The 17304-nt window shown below is 43.3% G+C and overlaps 1 protein-coding gene across 1 annotated transcript in view; it reads left to right on the forward strand.

Moving 5' to 3' along the window:
• Positions 1–8656: 8656 nt before the first annotated feature.
• drd3 (dopamine receptor D3) overlaps positions 8657–17304 on the forward strand; it is a gene marked incomplete at both ends in the record, with an annotated part of 38638 nt that continues 29990 nt past the window's right edge. Inside the window, 2 exons of the mRNA XM_079489285.1 lie at positions 8657–8950; positions 11057–11169. Of these exons, the coding sequence (XP_079345411.1) occupies positions 8657–8950; positions 11057–11169 (407 nt within the window). The remainder of the gene's footprint in view (positions 8951–11056; positions 11170–17304) is intronic.

Genomic DNA, 17304 nt, shown 5'->3' on the forward strand with positions numbered 1-17304 from the left:
CTGCAGGACTGATAGCCCTGCATGCTGCCAGGTATATTCAGCTCTTTGTAGGCTATAGAATGGAATAGCTCAGATCACATTTCCTATTATCCTCAAGGACGCCGGGAGGTATTCGCATAATCGCATTTAACACACAGTGACACAAAATCATTATGGTTTACTCGTTTAGAAATGGCTCGCTGAAGCTGTTTGTCGGATGCTGTGAGGTTATTGAACACATTTCACCACCTCCCCATTGCTCATTGTTGCTGCTTTGTGAATTCGAAGGACTGTTTTGCTTTGAGGTCCGGGGTAGTGCTTTCATTTCTGAAAGATAAACAGCCTATATAGCCCTATACAGTATGTAGCTTTTCAACTATGGTAACATTGTGCTGCAGGCCATGGGCCTCATATCCTAAACAAGGCCAACTCCCAATGGGCCACATTTAAACTTAAAAATAACGATTGGTCGGGATGTTTTGAGTAGCCTTAGAATTCGATTTTAGGGATTTTAGGACGTGCCACAGTGATCGTATGTTCTCTTTATCGGCATAGGTTTTTACTGTCAGGCTTTTATTGCCAGGTATAACATATGGAGCCAAATGGGATTACAGAACATAACGGTGACGTAGGACGGAGCCTATATGTTATTCTTTACATTTTCACAAGGATCCGGACTTGAGGAGCGCAGCGCTGAGTGAGCGCTGAGTGACTTGAGGAGCGCAGCGCTGAGTGAGCGCTCATTCAGTTCCAACAGAAAATGCTCTCAGCCAGCTGTCTCTCATCCGTGGAAACTAATATCTATTTGTTTAAATAACTTAAAGAGTTAGACGGAGTTTACTTTTCTCCTTCATGCGACGACCGAGCCCAACATATATACATTGTTGAATGTATTACATTCTTCAAAAGACTCACTCTTCGAACGCGCAACGGGAAGCATAGCCAATATGCATGCGCCCCTCCACCGCAGCTCCAAACAACAGGAAAAGGTAAACGACATCCATAAATAAACGAGGAAAATGACTTTCCTAGAGGACTAATTCACGAAATCAGCGGAGAGTGAGTTGCCTACACCCTACAGAGCTGCTCGATCCATGCATTCGGTGCGCTTTCCCTGTGCGCGCAGAGGATGAGCGCGCCTCCGCTGTCTGTTTGCCAGAAACCGGACAACTTTGAAATATAAATGGATACATAACGCACCTGCTATAGCTGCGATGGCACCTCATGAATTCCTCAGTGGATAAGAGTAACAGGTATGGAACTTCATTATTATCACCTAATTGTTCTGCATGTGTAGAAAAGACTAATAATATTAAAAATCTAGAATGATATATTTTTGGTAAAATAATAATTAATCCCACGTGTCTTTAATTATGGCTGATATTTGGATGACTAAATTGAGCCTATTCTTGATTAGCCTGTAGGCTATATTACATCCTATCCTGCAGCATAAGTTGTCGAACTGGAAATTGAGATTCTTGGCAAAATTCTTACAGACAAACAGACAGGAAAACAGCAACCTGGCGTTTAACCCTTTATTTGTGTCACAGTCACAATCACATGAGCCTTTTGTGTTATTGATTGTATAGTGTCTATAGGTCTTGTATTTCTATGTGTATAGGTTCTATGTTTATTTGCCAAAATAGTAGGCTACTGTCTGCGGTCAAAAGTACAGACTATTGCCCACCTTTCTTGTATATTCATGTGGCTCGACTTTTGGGGGAAATTGTGTGATGCACTGTCTGGTGAACTGTTGGAGGGGATACTAGTTACTACTGAAGCATGCTAGTTTGATTGGGATGTCCTGGTTGTGCGGGTTCCGGAGTCACTCCTAGAAGTCCTGGTTGTGATGGCTGTCATGGCTCCGATATCTCCTCTTGAAGTCCTGGTCATCTATGGAATATCCCATATGCCACTCCAGTCCCATTGTCCCAATTATCAACTGTTTCTGTCCTGACAGTGGAAGAAAGCTCGGAGGGGGTTTCAACCCCTTTCCCTGCCATTTGGACCCACTAATGCCCTGTTTCTGCAGTGGAAGAAACTCTGGGGGGTTAACGATAACATGTTTTCGAGTTGCTTCGTATTGATATTCTGTGAATTCAATTCTTATTAACTCTGCATGGGGGGGTTAACAATAACATGTTTTCGAGTTGCTTCGTATTGATATTCTGTGAATTCAATTCTTATTTTAAACTTGGTCTAAGCAAAAAGGAAGCAAATTCCACATAAACAAACAACCAGCCATCATGCAATGTACACCAATGTTTCTCAAACCTTTTAAATGTGTTAAGATGTTTAAAAAATATTTCACGATTAACAAAAAAGATCTCCAAACTCATTCTCCCAATGAATCACAGTTGTGAGCGTGTAGATGGCTATTTTTTATATTCTACATATACACAGTAGGTTAAAGTGGTAAAACAATTTCGATGCTAGATTTTAGCTGGGGACCCCTTAGACCTCAAGGACCCCTGGGGGCCCCAGACCCCATTTTGAGATCCACTGATGCACAGCCACACTGTACCCCTTCCCCTTATTATTACAATATCTGCTTCTCAAGAACTGGTGCCATTGTCACATTGAAAGTATGGCAAGTACAGTACAGTATGTGTGTGCAGTGTGCACGTGCGTGCCACCACTTGCGGAGGTGGTTGCTAATGTGCTCTAGTCTCCCAGAACACACTGAGTCACATGTGTAAACCCTCCAGAGTACAGACAGACAGACAGACAGACAGACAGACAGACAGACAGACAGACAGAGGGGGGCAAGACCTTTTTTATATTTATATTTTTAGGGCCATGTCATGTGATCATGTGATCTATGTGGAATACTCACATTTATTTTTCAAAAATAAGCTAAACTACGCTGCATCAATGCTTTTATTGGGTAGACCCTAAAATTATGATCGCGGGAAGTATTTTGGGTACTTCTTGATTCCGCCTTGTGGTTTCCTTGCCAGATTACTACAAATCATTGACTACACAATTTGCACTACATCACACTCCCTTATCTGCATTAGACTCTGACTTTCCTTCTTTACACTCTGATGTCAATTACACATTATATTGTTGTCCAAACACTACACACAATGTTCAGTTGTTGCACACACTTCTCACATAAAATCTCAAAGCATCAACCTACAACACACAAATAGTCAAATCTCTAAACATTCAGATCAATGAGAATGAATGAATGAATGTGAGCAATTTGCAATCAGGACTGTAGCATAAAAGAGACTTGAGAGCCTCTGTTTTGTTGGGTGAACAATGGAGAACCTTGAAGAGATCGACAACCAGAGAAGGAGAGGGGTAAGAGTGAGAGGAGGACGAGGTAGAGGAGTAGGTGGACAGAGAGAAGGAGGAGGAGGGAGAGGAGGACAAGGAGGAGGAGGAGGGATAGGAAGAGGAAGAGGAGGAGGAGAAAGAGGAGGAGGAGAAAGAAGAAGGACAACGGTCATATCTAATGAGATTCGGGCAACTGTGGTTGACCATGTGCTCAATCATGGTTTGACCATGAGCCAGAGGGTCCAACCCAATCTCAGCCACTACACCGTTGATGGCATCATTAGAACATTTTTCTGTTCTATTCCTTCCACCTTATTCTCCTTTCCTGAATCCTATTGAGGAGTTCTTTTCAGCTTGGAGGTAGAAGGTATATGAACGGAACCCACAGAGCCGGCTTTGAGTAGGCTGGTTTATAACATTTTGGGCGGGAACCCCTTTTGGTGTTAGCATTATGTTATGCTTTAGCTATTGAAAAATAGCAGATCTACAAGCTCATAGCACGCCACCGAGTGGCGCGCTACGAGCTTGTAGGTCTGATATTTTTGAAAAATCGAAGAACGACTGACATAGAAACATAGCTTTTTCAGAAAACTGTCAGGATGTAGAAGACATTTTTAGAATCCGATCTCAGGTCAAAATGGGTTATAGTATAAAAAAAAAAGAAAGAAACATTTTTTCAGCTGCATATTTGTGTGCTGTTTTATGTTTGACTATGAAAAAGTAGGCCTAAACTGAGTCATTTTACAAAAGGAGAAATGGCTCATTCTCCAGAGTCATTGTCATTCATGTGTGTTCCATTTGTATGATTGTGTTTTCAATTTTTCACTTCATTGTGCTGTAAATGCTTGGTAGTGTGTAGTAGCCAATGCTTAGTTGTTTGTACTCAATGAATGGTATGTGTGTGTCATTTGAAAATATGGCTGTGTGTACCAACTACCAAATGAAAACACGAGTTCCATTTTGGGAACAGTTAAGAGATTTGATGGCAAAGAGTGATCATGGAAAAGGGGAGTCAGGGTTTAGCATTTTGTGTGTGAGGTTTTCAGTTTTGTGTGTGTGTAGTTTTGAGAATGCTGGTTGTGAAAAACGTGTGTTAACAATCGTGAAAAACTGTAAGAACAAGAAGTCAAGAACACACACATCACACTTAAAAGTACTTCGTTGTAGTTTTATAACTCCTGCACAGTCAATCAGCAGCGCTCTACTCTACTACGTTATCTTTCGTGTGTGTGTGTGTGTGTGTGTGTGTGTGTGTGTGTGTGTGTGTGTGTGTGTGTGTGTGTGTGTGCCGTTTAGACGATGGGTTCTGGCAGTGTGGTTGCGTAGAGACGAGGCAGCCAATCAAGACGCAAGGTCCTAAGTACGGCATCCAATGAGAATGTGGTCGCGGAAGCCTTCCCGAGAGGTTATAATAATAAGCCCAGCTTGCTTTTCAAGCAGCTGGCAGAAAGAATCATCAGGGTGACTTAGATGAGAGTGACAAAATGATTCAGACATTCGCCCAGAAAAGACGATGTGCTTCTTTCTCTTCAGCGAACAAAATTAATGACATTATCACCACTCTGAACCAAATCCCAGTGCCATTCCTGTAAAGGTTCCAATAAAGGTCAATTTCTAATTCTAGCAAGAGATGGTCGATGCTGAGATGGTGAACACGTACAGTTCTCTCGGGAGGTGGTTTAGCAAGTGTTTGATAGCCAGCAGTGGAAGAAGTATAAGATTTTGGATGCGAACAAGAAGGCACTGGAGCAGCTCAGACGACTTAGGCCCTTATTGGTTTATTATAACAGGGTGCAAATAAAAAGTGACAACGTTTCGATGTGTAAGTTACATCTTCGTCAGGTCATGACCTGACGAAGATGTAACTTACACATCTGCTCCAGTGCCTTCTTGTTCGCATGTTATCTGTCCTGCTTCTGAGATGCACCAGACTGGCCTGCTATAGGCTAGAGGCGCGGTTGGAACTCCCTTCTATATAAGATTTTGGACTTGAGAAATACCATATAGTGTAAAAGTCTTACTTAGGTCAAAGTACAAACAAAATACTTAAAGTGCAACTGTAAAATTACTCATGCTGCAGAATGCCGATTTCAGAACCATTATATCATTTTATATTGGACTATACATTATTGATCATTTATAACCACTTAAGACCTATATTGGCTTTTCGAAAATAGCTTATCTACAAGCTCACAGCATGTTGAATCCTGACACGTGAGCTTGTAGATCAGCTATTTTTGAAACATTTAGAAGATTATTGATTGATAATTTAATTATAATAGTTGATTCTGAGATGTAGTGGCCGTTGGGACAGGATTTGAACGTGCGGCGGGATTCCCCTGTCTCAGACGATGACACAATGAGGCAGTCATGTCATGTTTCATGTTGACGAGGACGAATGATTCATGATTCCACATCTTTATCGGTATGCAAATCGGGAGGCAGGCATACTATGGTCCGACGGAGCATTGGTTCGAAGGAGCATTGGTCCGAGGTGCGTTGAGGGTCGGGAGAGGGTTGGGGTTAGGTTTAGGTGTGCTGCCCTGTGGGAGGTTAGGGTGAGGGTGAGGCAAACAGCGCTGAGTCTGCAGAAGCGGATTTCGCACTGCTTGGCACAGCCACTCTCTTGGCTTACTTACGCCTAGCTCGTGCCTCACAGCAGGTCTCGTGTCTGCTTCTGATGGCACGCCTCATGTTAAATGTGGCCTCGTTCCTAGCCTTACCTCATCTCTGAGGAGAGAAGCCTGGTCACGAGTCACGACCTAATGCAGAGAGTGTCTACAGTGGGTGGGACTTCCGTCGTATGCATTTCCCCCGGAAACTACCTTTTGCGACAAATCACAACACTCGTTTCTTTCGCGCCGAATGTAAACAGATTTGTAATGCACGTGAAGATTTTTACCTCTATACCACAGGGCAGTGTACTGTCACCTTTACTGACTGAAACCCTGGACTCCACATAGGCCTAATTCAGTTTGCAGATGACACCACCTTTGGTCAGCCTACTGAGGCATGGATGAACTTGAACATGTAAGCCTTGCCAAGCCAGGAGGCCCATAGGGCAGGAGCCCATCTCCGGTTTCTGTAGCTTGAGGTAGCTTGATGTACAAGTACACCCACCTGGACATGATGCTAGTATGTCCCTGCGACAAGTCGAACATGGTCCAATTCTAAAGGATTTCATGGTGTGAGGCTTCACATTTGAAATTGAGCACATCAAAAACTGAAGGTGATTTTAGATTTTCAATGTCATGCTCCACCACCTACTCTTCTAGTATTAGAGGATATTGCTGTTAGTGTTGACGTTAGTGTTGCAGTATAAATGCGAAAAACAGTCTAAGTCCAAATTTCAGACTGACCCCTCCACGAAAAGGCCTCGTTGTCCTGAACCCTTATCTATCATTTATACATTATGGATCAATAGTGTGGACTTAGACTGTTATTCGTCTGTGGCATTCACTAATGTCTTTGTCTTATCATAGATCACAAACTCTACTGGGACCAATGTGCTGATGCTATTTATAAGAAGACAAACAACACCCCAGTAACCGACTTTTTGTGAAGATGAGGACAAAATCACCTGCCTTAAACATGAATGAGTATTAATTGAATGATTGATTCACTTTATTTAACAATTAGCAAAAAGTATGATACGTACAATAAAAGAGCTCATGTTCTATGAAAGTTCTCTGTTCGAAAAGGAGTGACTGCAGTTAATAATATGATTATTTTATTTATGAACTGAAATTAATTTAATTTCACTCGACCTCTAAGCCAGTGGGATTCTCATATTCAGGAGCCATTACTTTCCCATTAAAATGTCTGTCCTGCCATTAATCTCAGAAAGTGTGCATGCGAGCGTGTGCATGTGTGCATGTGTGCATGTGTGCATGTGTGCATGCATCCTCCTCCACCTTTCTCAGTGTGATTGGAGATATCCTAAAAATTGTAAACAGCTCTCTGCAATCAGGCGTCTTTCCAGACTCACTGAAGACGTGTGTCTGTGTTGGGTAATTATCAACCTATTTCTAATCTGCCCTTTCTGGGCAAGGTTTTAGAAAAATGTATCTTTCATCAATTGGGATGTGTTTCTACGGAACAATAAGGTGCATAACAAATCTGGCTTTAGGAAAGGTCACAGCACAGAAACACACTTGTAAAAATAATGAATTATCTTAGGTTGTCTGCTGACAAGAGAAATGAAGAAGCATGATCCTTCTCTGCTCCTCTCTGACAGGTCTCATCTCCCATGTCTCTGCTCCTCTCTGACAGGTCTCATCTCCCATGTCTTCTCTGCTCCTCTCTGACAGGTCTCATCTCCCATGTCTTCTCTGCTCCTCTATGACAGGTCTCATCTCCCATGTCTCTGCTCCTCTCTGACAGGTCTCATCTCCCATGTCTTCTCTGCTCCTCTCTGACAGGTCTCATCTCCCATGTCTCTGCTCCTCTCTGACAGGTCTCGTCTCCCATGTCTTCTCTGCTCCTCTCTGACAGGTCTCATCTCCCATGTCTCTGCTCCTCTCTGACAGGTCTCATCTCCCATGTCTCTACTCCTCTCTGACAGGTCTCATCTCCCATGTCTTCTCTGCTCCTCTCTGACAGGTCTCATCTCCCATGTCTTCTCTGCTCCTCTCTGACAGGTCTCATCTCCCATGTCTCTGCTCCTCCCTGACAGGTCTCATCTCCCATGTCTCTGCTCCTCTCTGACAGGTCTCATCTCCCATGTCTTCTCTGCTCCTCTCTGACAGGTCTCATCTCCCATGTCTTCTCTGCTCCTCTCTGACAGGTCTCATCTCCCATGTCTCTGCTCCTCTCTGACAGGTCTCATCTCCCATGTCTCTGCTCCTCTCTGACAGGTCTCATCTCCCATGTCTTCTCTGCTCCTCTCTGACAGGTCTCATCTCCCATGTCTTCTCTGCTCCTCCCTGACAGGTCTCATCTCCCATGTCTTCTCTGCTCCTCTCTGACAGGTCTCATCTCCCATGTCTTCTCTGCTCCTCCCTGACAGGTCTCATCTCCCATGTCTTCTCCCATGTCTCTGCTCCTCTCTGACAGGTCTCATCTCCCATGTCTTCTCTGCTCCTCTCTGACAGGTCTCATCTCCCATGTCTTCTCTGCTCCTCCCTGACAGGTCTCATCTCCCATGTCTTCTCTGCTCCTCCCTGACAGGTCTCATCTCCCATGTCTTCTCTGCTCCTCTCTGACAGGTCTCATCTCCCATGTCTTCTCTGCTCCTCTCTGACAGGTCTCATCTCCCATGTCTCTGCTCCTCTCTGACAGGTCTCATCTCCCATGTCTCTGCTCCTCTCTGACAGGTCTCATCTCCCATGTCAAAGATCCTTCTCTGCTCCTCTCCGACAGGTCTCATCTCCCATGTCAGCGGGACGTCCACATGGCGATGTTAAGCAGCGCTGAGCGACTCTGGAATGACTCCGACCGCCTCGCAGGAGACGATGGGAACGGGAGCCTGGAGGCGGCCGGGAGTCAGGAGGACACGGACCGGAACTACTACGCCATGCTGTACTCTCTGCTCATCCTGGCCATCGTCTTTGGGAACGTGTTGGTGTGTCTGGCCGTGCTGAGGGAGCGCTCCCTGCAAACCACCACCAACTACCTGGTGGTCAGCCTGGCGGTGGCTGACCTCCTGGTGGCCTCACTGGTCATGCCTTGGGCTGTCTACTTGGAGGTGAGGGCTTTCTCAACGTTTCTCAGTAGGCTTGGTTGGGTCCACATTTGACACATTAAAGTGACACTGTAACTTTTCTGAAATCAGTATAATGTAATTTTGTCCAATCTGATTTTGTGCAATCTGCATGTTGATCTCCATATACAGTATGTGCATTTGACTTGAAATCAGTGCAGGTTGATCTCCATATTATGTGCATTTGAATCCATATTAGGCCTATGTGCATTTGTCGTTTGATGATGGAATTTCACGCCATCTAGGGTTGACCACGTTAAATTGTCGTAAACTGCTTTGGCCTCGGTTCCTTGCTCGCCCTGGCAATATAACTAGCACGGACGGATTGGTGACCATACCAGCCCTATAGAACTGATAACAGTTATCACCTGTTCTTTTATCATACCAGCCCTAGAACTGATAACAGTTATCACCTGTTCTTTTATCAAAAGTGTGGCGTAAAACAGCCCCTGATTCATGGTAGGCCTACTGACTAACTGCTGTAGACATACTGACAGACTAACACACACTGGACACGTTTTCCGAAAAAACGCGTTCAGTGTGCAGGGACCTTCACTGCGTCATAAATCAATATAACTCCCGTTCCCTGCCGGTGTTTACCCTAACCTTTGAAGAATCATGGCGTCACAATTGTAACTCCAATTCATGAAAATCCACCTGAAAATATAGTCACATCGTTTGTGTTTGAAAGACAATGGGAAAAAAAGACGGGTTTAGCGTGTTTCCGACATCAAACTGTTAATTTACATGAAATAATTGGAATTGGCCAAAAAGTGTTGACAACGTGCAAAGTGAGCCTGAACTGCAAGTCAGTTCATTACATTTGTTTTTATTTGAGCCAGACAATCAACTTACAACATTATTGGTATTCCAGTCTTCTATGGACTACTCATTAAACAAGACATTTTAGGACAGTGTGACTTGCAAAATGAATTGAAACTTAATTAAGAAGTTAAGAACAAACGTTTTTTTTTGTTGAACCAATGGTACAGAATTGCAAATACACTAGAGATATTCTTTGACTGTGTGTATATGCGTACACACATGCATGCACGCACACACGCACACAGTCACACAATCACACACTGTTCACCCACACTGAATGCCAGTTGAACAAGACATCACAAAGGTGTGTGTGTGTGCGTGTGCGTGTGCGTGTGTGTGTGTGTGTGCGCGTGTGCGTGTGCGTGCGTGCGTGCGCGTGTGCGTGTGTGTGCGCGCGTGTGTGTGTGTGTGTGTGCGTTTGCGTGTGTGTGTGTGTGTGTGTGACAGTAAGTGGGACAGTAAGGGGACTCAGGGGAGTGTACTGTGGAATATACAGAGGGCAGGTGGCAGGTGGCACCAGTCATGTGAAGAACATGAGAGCACAGTCGCACTTTGAATTATTTTGGCACACGGGCACGCAAGTGATCCTCCCTCTGTATGTGCTGGTGTGTTGGTTCACAGAGAGAGAAAGAGAGAGAGAGAGAGAGAGAGAGAGAAGAGAGAGAGAGAGAGAGAGAGAGAGAGAGAGAGAGAGAGAGAGAGAGAGAGAGGAGTTGTGTGTGTGTGGTTTGATGTGTCTGTATCTCCTCCTGTCCAGGTAGTTGGTGGTGCCTGGCTCTTCAGTCTGTATGTCTGTATCTCCTCCTGTCAGGTAGTTGGTGGTGCCTGCATGGCTCTTCAGTTTGATGTGTCTGTATATCCTCCTGTCCAGGTAGTTGGTGGCGCCTGGCTCTTCAGTCTGTGTGTCTGTATCTCCTCCTGTCCAGGTAGTTGGTGGCGCCTGGCTCTTCAGTCTGTATGTCTGTATCTCCTCCTGTCCAGGTAGTTGGTGGTGCCTGGCTCTTCAGTCTGTATGTCTGTATCTCCTCCTGTCCAGGTAGTTGGTGGCGCCTGGCTCTTCAGTCTGTATGTCTGTATCTCCTCCTGTCCAGGTAGTTGGTGGTGCCTGGCTCTTCAGTCTGTATGTCTGTATCTCCTCCTGTCCAGGTAGTTGGTGGCGCCTGGCTCTTCAGTCTGTATGTCTGTATGTCCTCCTGTCCAGGTAGTTGGTGGCGCCTGGCTCTTCAGTCGGCTCTACTGTAACATCTGTATATCCTTCCTGTCCAGGTAGTTGGTGGCGCCTGGCTCTTCGGTCGGCTCTACTGTAACATATTTGTCACGCTGGATGTGATGATGTGCACCGCGAGTATCCTCAACCTGTGCGCCATTAGCATTGACAGGTGAGTGGGTATATATTCTGTGTGTGTGCATGTGCGTGTGCGTGTGCGTGTGCGTGTGCGTGTGCGTGTGCGTGCGTGTGCGTGTGTGTGTGTGTGTGTGTGGGGGGGGGGTCTTAGTGGGGGCAGCATATCCTCAGCCGAGTTTCATGAATATCAGTGTGGGTTTATTTCGTCTAGCAGTCGGGACAGCCTAATGATGATTCATTTCCAACCAAGTTTCATAAAGTGTAATTTTGTTAACAGTCAACCTAGTGATTACTCCCACAAAGTTTCATGAAAGTCTGCTGTTGTTTGTCAGAATTGGAACAGCCTCCACCAAATAAATGTTATTTTTTGCTAGTCAGGGCAGCCTAGTAGTAGTGATGGACTGATGGTCGGATATTTACATATTAATTAGTGACTAATTCATAAATATCCGACCATCTGTTCTTGGACCCAAATGTTAATCATCTCTTCAAGCAGCTAAATGACAATCGAATTAACCCATTTAGGCCTGAGATCAGATTCTAAAAATGTCTTCTACATCCTGACAGTTTTCTGAAAAAGCTATGTTTCTATGTCAGTCGTTCTTCGATTTTTCAAAAATAGCAGACCTACAAGCTCGTAGCGCGCCACTCGGTGGCGTGCTACGAGCTTGTAGATCTGCTATTTTTCAATAGCTAAAGCATAACATAATGCTAACACCAAAAGGGGTTCCCGCCCAAAATGGGTCAAGATATGTCAGGGGCCGAGTTGGAGAGACACGTAAACATGTGGATTTGTTTAAATAAAATGTTTCCTGATGATCAAAATGACAAATAACAAAAAGTCAGGCCCAAAACAAATGAGGTGCAACTTATACAAACTAAACAGAACTCAACTGCATATAACACCACCTAACATATAGTTCATACAGTCCACTCTTAAGTTACACAAAGGGGAATACACTAAGAGATAGCATTTAAGAAACAATAACTACAAACCAATACAACACTAATATTAACTACAGTAATTAAATTATGCAACTGAAACATCACAAAATAAAAAATTCAAAAAAACGAATAATTTCAAACTAATAAATAATAATAACAATACATCCAATTTATAATAGAGCTTTTCTAGGTAGGAAGAACGAAACCCATTTTGACCTGAGATCAGATTCTAAAAATGTCTTCTACATCCTGACAGTTTTCTGAAAAAGCTATGTTTCCATGTCAGTCGTCAGTCATTTAAAAAAAATAGTAGACCTACAAGCTCGTAGCGCGCCACTCGGTGGCGCGCTATGAGCTTGTAGATCTGCTATTTTTCAATAGCTAAAGCATAACATAATGCTAACACCAAAAGGGGTTCTCGAGAAAACTAGTTAAAAGGCTAAAAAACAAAACAAACTAAAAGTTAAAAGGCAGAGAGGGGGATTAGAATTAGGCGGGGAATGCAAGTCTGAAAAGGTGGATTTTGAGGGAGGCTTTGAAAAGGGCAAGGGTGTGGGTTGGCTTTAATGCGATGTAATACATGTCATAAACCCCTGACCGCATGGTGCAGTCCAATTTCCTCATCCCAATAATCAGAAGCAGCTGGTCCTGCTTTCCTTGCCCAGCCAATCACCCCCAGCAGCCCAATGAGTCCCCAAGAAAGCTGAATCAAGTTAAACGCACATTAAAATAACTTCTGGTGAAGCAACTTCAGTGGTGAAAAGCAATCTAAACTACATTAATAATCCTCTTCATTACATTATGTAGGCAAAGGAATGAATAAGTAATTCTCTCTTGGCTGTCTTAAGTCCCTCTGGTTATACCCTATTTATACCATATTCTCCCATGACATTTCCAGTGCTTGTGTCCCCTGCTGTATGAAGTTTTCATGTGTCTGAGGCCTGACTCACACCTTCGCAACAGATTGATGTATAGCTGATGCATGAGACTTATTGACTGATGCAAGCTCACAATGCATTTCCAATGGGAGTCACATGGTTTGACACAACATTTGTGTTGTATGAGGGGGTGGGGGGCAGTCGAAACACAGCCGAAAGCCATACAACACAAATGTTGTGTCAAACCATGTGACTTCCATTGGAAATGCATTGGGGCAAGATGTAAACAAACCCTTTCATACATCTAGCATGCATCAATGTTGTATGCTAGATGCGAAGGTGTGATTCGGGCCTAAGCCATTTCTCTTCCCCTGTGTTAAGTTCTCAATCTTATTGACAGGTGTGTGCTTGACTGCTTGTGCAATTGTCTATCCGAATCAGAGAGACATGGAGAGAACATACAGTGCATGGCTGCACATGACATGTGGCATAGGGTCAGTGGTGGAAAAAGTACTCAATTGTTTTACTTAAGTAAAAGTACCAATACTGCAATTTAGAACTACTTTGTTACAAGTAAAAGTACGGAATTGAAAATGTACAAAAGTACAAAAGTATCGGCGTCAAAATGTACTTAAAGTACTAAAAGTAAAAGTATTCATATTGCAGAATGTCCCATTTCACAAGTTCAAAATGTGTACAAAATCTATTGAAAATAGCCGATCTACTAGCTCACAATGCGCCGCGTTGCGACGCATTGTGAGCTTGTAGATCGGCTATTTTCAAATGGCTGAAATGTATAGGGGTGAAGTGGTTAATGCATGTTTGCTAATCAAAATTAAAATCGCCAAAGTAACTAGTAACTATAAAGTTTTCAAATAATTGTAGTGGAGTAAAAGTAAACATTTTGGCTCTAGTAGAAGTAGGAGTAGAAGTAAAAGTACTGGAAATTTGAAATGCTCAAGTAAAGTACAAATACCTCAAAATTGTGCTTAAGTACAGTACTTAAGTAAAAGTACTTAGTTACTTTCCACCACTGCATAGGGTGTATACCAAGGGGCCAGTGAGGCTATTCAACGTTGAGGCGCTCGGCCCTAGTGATAGGAGGAGGGACTACAGGCGGACCCGTGGATTCATGACTGGGAAACCCCGTGCAGCTGGGCTTTAACATTGAGCGCTCGGTTGCACTTCCGCATTTGACCACCAAAATTTGGTGGTCAAATGCGGAAGTAGACGTTCTGAGACGGTACTTCCGGCAGTCTTCCGGGTGCTTCAAAACGCCACTGAGCAACTTCCACTGACATGAATAGCTGGGGGGGCGGAGCTTCGCGCCAGTTCAATCTCTATCCTTTTATATACTCTATGGTGTATACATTGCGTGACTACCTTATGGCATATTAACTATACTCCACTGTCCACATGGTATATTAGTAATGCCGGGTGCTGTGCATTAGTTAGCATGTTTAATCTGGTATTTTAGTAATCCCGGGTGCTGTGCATTAGTTAGCATGTTTAATCTGGTATTTTAGTAATCCCGGGTGCTGCATTAGTTAGCATGTTTAATCTGGTATTTTAGTAATCCCGGGTGCTGCATTAGTTAGCATGTTTAATCTGGTATTTTAGTAATCCCGGGTGCTGTGCATTAGTTAGCATGTTTAATCTGGTATTTTAGTAATCCCGGGTGCTGTGCATTAGTTAGCATGTTTAATCTGGTATTTTAGTAATCCCGGGTGCTGTGCATTAGTTAGCATGTTTAATCTTGATACTACTATGTATGCAGTACATCCAGTATCTACTCATTTTCCTTTTCATGTTATATTTCATATTTAATGCGTCTCCCCAGGGTCTCTGAGCAGGCATCATGACCTCTAAAACCTTAATTAAGATAATTAATGCAGTAATGCAAACAAGACAGTATACTGTATTACACACAGTGTGTGTGTGTGTGTGTGCGTGTGTGTGTGTGTGTGTGTGTGTGTGTGTGTGTGTGTGTGTGTGTGTGTGTGTGTGTGTGTGTGTGTGTGTGTGTGTGCGCGCGCGTGGACGTGCACGTATGTATGTGATGTGTGTGTGCTGTTCTTCATAAGTGTAAAAATAATGTACTGTATGCCTCTTTTTGTGCACATGTACTTTGCAAGATTGCATGTGCTGAAGAGTTCACGGTCATTGATTTGTGTCTGCCCACCTATACCTCTATATATACCTGTACTATATGCGTTGCTATTCAATATGCCTGACGAAGGCCACAGAGGCCGAAACGGTGTGTTTTTTTACCCCGCCTTGGTAAATAAAGTTTTTGGGGAGCTTTCAAAACGGTGTGCAGACTTAGTCTAACTTTTTGCTGAAGAGTTCACGGACCACAGTTCACTTTATTGTGTCTCTGCAGATTGTGGGGCCTAAATAATATATTAGAAGCTTTTTTTTTCAAAGGGCACAATGCCAAATCTGTGCACGCCACTGTGCACGCCACTGCCCGTACAACATTAAAAAACCACACACCAACATACCTAGTGCAACAACAAACCATATAAAGGCTGCCTGGGAGGAGGATATTGGCCTGGAGCTGTCAGATGAGATATGGAGCGAGGGGTTAAGGAGGATCCATTCTGGTTCAGTCAATTCTAGATTACAACTCATCCAGTTTAAAGTCATCCATAGACTACATTACTCAAAAGTCAAAATGAACAAAATGTACTCAGCTGTTTCTGACATATGTGGTAGATGCAACATCTCCAAGGGCACTCTGGGCCACACATTCTGGTCCTGTCCAAAGATTTTTTTTTTTTGGAAAAATATTTTTGCATGGTACTCAAGAGTATACCGTATTAACATTGTTCCTGATGTTCTAGCTGCCCTCTTCGGCTGCTCTGATGCCTCCCTCGCGCTGCCATACACTACACAGCAGACGCTGATGCTCTGTACATTAGTAGCTAAACGAATTATATTAACTGAATGGAAGACACCCATTGTGCCCTGTTTCTCTAAATGGCTCAATGAATTTATATCATTGATACATTTGGAGAGGTTGCGATGCAACGGCCAAGATAGCATCGCAACATTTGAATATATATGGGGCCCTATTACAACTCACCTTGACTCTGCTGTGTAACCGCTGGCCTGTTTGCCCTGCTGCTGTGCTCTCTTGTTGATTATGTTCTGTATGCCCTGCTGCTGTACTCTTGTTGATGTCTTATGATTGTTGTGTTCATAGCCCGTTATCTCATCACGATAGGTTTGCCACTCGTTTTATACATTGTCTAGTCTGGTGTATGTGTCATTGTTATGTATGTCCTGTATGTCATGTCTATAAAAAACCTAATAAAAACTAATATAAAAAAAAACATACCTAGTGCAAAAGAGGAAGAACATCACCTCATCACCTTCAACCCCTACCCTGTCTGCCCTCTGCAAGGACTCCGTTAAGGAGTGTGATTGACAGGAACAAATAGGAATGCTTGTACTAATATTCAATATAAATACAGAAAACGATGGTATAATATATACATTCTATACATTCATTCACGCATTCACGCATTGTACGATGCACAATGAGCTGTCCCTCCTCAATGGTTTTGGCGATGGATAGAAATATCCATTGAACACATATTTCCATTCATAGCAAATCCGTGCTTCCATGTCAGACAGAGAAGACAAATTAATCAATCCTTGGAGGCCTTGGAGTCCCCGTGCTGCATGTGATCAATACGAAGACGTGTTGTTGCTTATGGTAATCATCATAGGAATAAGCGCCGAGTCCTCGGGCAATGTACGGGTCACAGAGTTCGCCCAGAATTTGCCTTGTCGTGATACGGATGAGTGCAGGGGTTGTCTTTAAGAGTAATTCAATTAGTTCACGTGCGTTTTTTATCTAGCCTTTTATTATTATTATTATTATTATTATTATTATTATTATTATTATTATTATTATTATTATTATTAATGTATTAGTTTATTTGTATTCCTAGCTGTATCCTTTTTTGTATTTGTCCTGTGTTTCATAACTGCGGTACTGCCCTGACAGGGTTGTTTGTCTGCTGTTGTACCTCTGTCTTCACCCTGCATGTGTTTTGCCCTGAAAATAGAATAATGACTCTGAAAGCATCCATGGCAGTCGTCTATATTATAGACTCTATAACATAATGGCTACATGTTCTGAACCCTTTGCCCAGGCTCATTATGAATTCGTGTCATACACATGGTTGTTGAAAAAGGCAAACCAGCTGCTACTTTGCTGATTATTCCCATTTATCATGACATCCCAATCACACTCCTCGTTTAACAATTGAATTCTCTCTGTGTGTGTGTGTGTGTGTGTGTGTGTGTGTGTGTGTGTGTGTGTGTGTGCGTGT

This window comes from Electrona antarctica, assembly GCF_951216825.1.
Source record: "Electrona antarctica genome assembly, chromosome: 20".
NCBI lineage: Eukaryota > Metazoa > Chordata > Actinopteri > Myctophiformes > Myctophidae > Electrona > Electrona antarctica.